A 3112-nucleotide genomic window follows, 5' to 3' on the forward strand; every position below is an offset into this window, starting at 1 on the left:
AGCTGGTCCTCAATGCTCCAGCAGGTCTTCTCTGACTACCTTGCTTTACTGAAGGTCTCCCGTTCCAAAATGCACGTTGTTTTTGATGTCAGTATGGTCTTTTGATTTGTTTTTGTTTTCTTCTCTTTGTTTTCATCGTGGTTTCTTAGGTTCACATCTTTTTCTCTGTACATGTGTTTCCAACACGCCATGAGCCGGTCCAAGGCCTTCTCCACCTGCCTCCCCGACTTGGTAGTCATCATGGTTTTTCTTTCTAATGAAGCCTGTGCCTATATGAAGCTCTTGTCACCCTCCGCCTCCCTGCATTGGTGTTGGATCTGCTGGAGTCCATGTTCCACACCATAGTGCCCCCCACCCTGAATCCCCTAATCTGCAGCCTGAAGAACGTGATGGCCATTCCGGGGAAGGTCCTGGGGGGAAATCCATTCCCCAAGAAATACCTAGAACAACAACAACAACAACAACAAAATGTTATTAATAATAATAGTGGTTTGTATCACGAGCCAAGCACCATACTTCGGTGCAGGGGGAGATACAGATTCTATTCAGCCCCTGACCCATACAGGATTCAGAGTCTGAGTGGAAGGAAAAATAGGTATTTCCTTTCCATTTTGCAGCTGTGGACTGTGAGATACAGAGAAATTGAGTGACTGGAAACAAAGTCATACAGTGAATCAATCAATCAATCGTATTTATTGAGCGCTTACTGTGTGCAGAGCAATGTACTAAGCGCTTCGGAAGTACAAGTTGGCAACATATAGAGACAGTCCCTACCCCACAATGGGCTCACAGTCTAGAAGGGGGAGACAGAGAACAAAACAAAACATATTAACAAAATAAAATAAATAGAATAAATATGTACAAGTAAAATAAATAAATAAATAGAGTAATAAATATGTACAAACATATATACATATATACAGGTGCTGTGGGGAAGGGAAGGAGGTAAGATGGAACTCACATGTAGTGAGTTCCACATTCAGCTCTGAGACATAGACTGGGCAAGACAAATATGAACAAACACTTTGAGTTTTGCAGGTAACATCACTTCTGTGGGATGGGAAAATGATGAGTTACTTTTCTATATTAGTGAAAGAGTACTTTGGAAACAGAAAGCACATGGCAGAGAGGGACTATAAGCCCAGTGCCACAGTCATTCTATGAGATTGGCAACTCTGGCCCAACATTCTGGTATCTGAGCACTGCCACATCTTAGGGATGTTGTAACCCATTGGCTCCAGAGTTTACCAGGCAACAAAGTCCCCTAGCAGAGCTGTTTTCTCCAAGGGAGATAGGGGAGCATTGAGAGAATACTGCAGAATGGCTTGCTCCGAGAAACTTTCCAGCCACAGCTAAAATCATTGAAGAGGAGAATAGCAAGGACCATGATTCCCGAACTCTTTATGGATCAAGTGAGTCTGAATGAAAGAATGATACAGGGAACGGAGATTTATGTGGGACAAGAAGCCAAGTCTGCGTGGTTTCCTCACCTTATTGCTAGTTGTAGTTATTGCCATTTGTTAAGTATTCATTTGGTGGGCTAGGTACAAGAGAATCAGATTGGACACAGATCCTGTCCCACACGGGGCTCCCAGTCTAAGAGGTGAGAGAGAGAAAGCAACAACTTCATTTTACAGATGTGGAAATTTCATCGATTGTAATTACTGGGTGTCTCCTGTTTAAAGAGCTCTGTATTAATCACTCAGGAGAGCATAAAGAGTTGGCAGACATGCTCCCTGTCCTGACAGAGCTTACAATCTGGCCAAAGAGAGGTTAGGTGGCTTACCCCAGATGACCCAAGAATACCAAACTCCTGAAACGGGTCATTTACACTGACTACCTTCTGGTCCTCTTTACCAACATGCTTCATAAGCCATCACAATAAGGTTTTCGACTCCACACCCTAAGGTCAACAATGACCTTCCTATCATCAGATCCAACTACTCTGTGTTAATATTCCTAGACCTCTAGGGTTCCCTTGGCACTGTGGACCAACCCCTTCTTGGAACGCTCTCAGCCCTGGATTTTGCTTATCTGACACTAGCCTTGTTCTTCTGCTACCTCTCTGGCTGTTTCTCAATTTCATTCACTGGCTCTACTTCTGCCTCACTTCCCTGAACTATTAGTGCTCCTCAAGTCTCCATTCTGCTTCCCTACTCTATCTGCCCTGCACCCATTCTCTTGGGAAGCTCATCCACTCACTCACTCCTTCGACCGCTATGTGGCCATCTGCCACCCGCTGCACTATGGGGTCATCATGAACAGAGGGGCCTCTATGCAGATGGTGGCTTCTACCTGGTTCAGTGGGGGGCTGCTTGTAGGGATGTATTCAGCGGGAACATTCACATTAAGCTTCTGCAGAACTAATATGATCCAACAGTTCTTCTGTGATGTCCCCTCCCTGATGAACATCTGCTCTGAAAGGCACATTGTAGTTGATGTCAGTGTTATCATTGGTATGAGCTTTGGTTTCATATCGTTCATATCCATCTTCATTTCATACGTTTACATCTTCTCCACCGTGCTGACATTTCCATCCACAGAGAGCCGCTCCAAAGCTTTCTCCACCTGCCTGCCTCACACTGCCGTCTTCATGTTCTTTCCGTCTAATGGAGCCTGTGCTTACCTGAAGCCACCTTCAGACTCCCCGTCGGCCCTGGACCTGATGGTGTCTGTGTTCTACACAGTCGTCCCTCCCTCAACCTTCTCATCTACAGCCTAAGGAACAGGGACATGAAGGCCACCCTTAACAAGGTTTGGGGCTGAAACCCATTTCTCTAGGGTTAAACACCCCTTTATTTGGCTGGTCATTGAGCCTGGTATAATTCTATCGCATAGAAATGACTGTAAGCGCTCTCTAGACTGTAATCTTCGTGTGGGCAGGGATTGGTTCTACCAGTTCTCTTGCAAAGTACTCTATTAAGAACTTAGTAGAGTGTCCTGCACACAGTAAGTGCTCAATAAATACCAGTGATTGCTGGTCTGATTAAAATGTCAATAGACGACCAAAGGGATATCCAGGAAGCCTCCTTATTCGAAGAGGCAGGCTCCCAGGATTAAGAAACTTCTTGGCTCCAGCAAACAAGACAGAAGGGATCATTCAGCCCCTCTA

General features: G+C 45.1%; 1 protein-coding gene across 1 annotated transcript; it reads left to right on the plus strand.

Annotated features, from left to right (window-relative positions):
- The first annotated feature begins 329 nt into the window (after positions 1-329).
- On the plus strand, positions 330-2722 carry LOC119922657 (olfactory receptor 14A16-like). The gene is made up of 3 exons (XM_038742362.1): positions 330-407; positions 1347-1412; positions 2045-2722. Exons 1-3 carry the CDS (start codon positions 330-332, stop codon positions 2720-2722), a joined length of 822 nt encoding a protein of 273 aa, XP_038598290.1.
- The last annotated feature ends 390 nt before the right edge of the window (positions 2723-3112 follow it).

The sequence above is a fragment of the Tachyglossus aculeatus genome, unplaced genomic scaffold (genome assembly GCF_015852505.1).
Source record: "Tachyglossus aculeatus isolate mTacAcu1 unplaced genomic scaffold, mTacAcu1.pri scaffold_116_arrow_ctg1, whole genome shotgun sequence".
Classification (NCBI taxonomy): Eukaryota; Metazoa; Chordata; class Mammalia; order Monotremata; family Tachyglossidae; genus Tachyglossus; species Tachyglossus aculeatus.

Bases quoted from the DNA above. Each gene is read 5' to 3' on its own strand.
- LOC119922657 (XM_038742362.1), top strand. From the start codon at position 330: ATGTTCCACACCATAGTGCCCCCCACCCTGAATCCCCTAATCTGCAGC. The intron at 408-1,346 runs GTCCTGGGGGGA...GAAACTTTCCAG, and splicing joins TGATGGCCATTCCGGGGAAG to CCACAGCTAAAATCATTGAA. The intron at 1,413-2,044 runs GTGAGTCTGAAT...ATCTGACACTAG, and splicing joins CCGAACTCTTTATGGATCAA to CCTTGTTCTTCTGCTACCTC.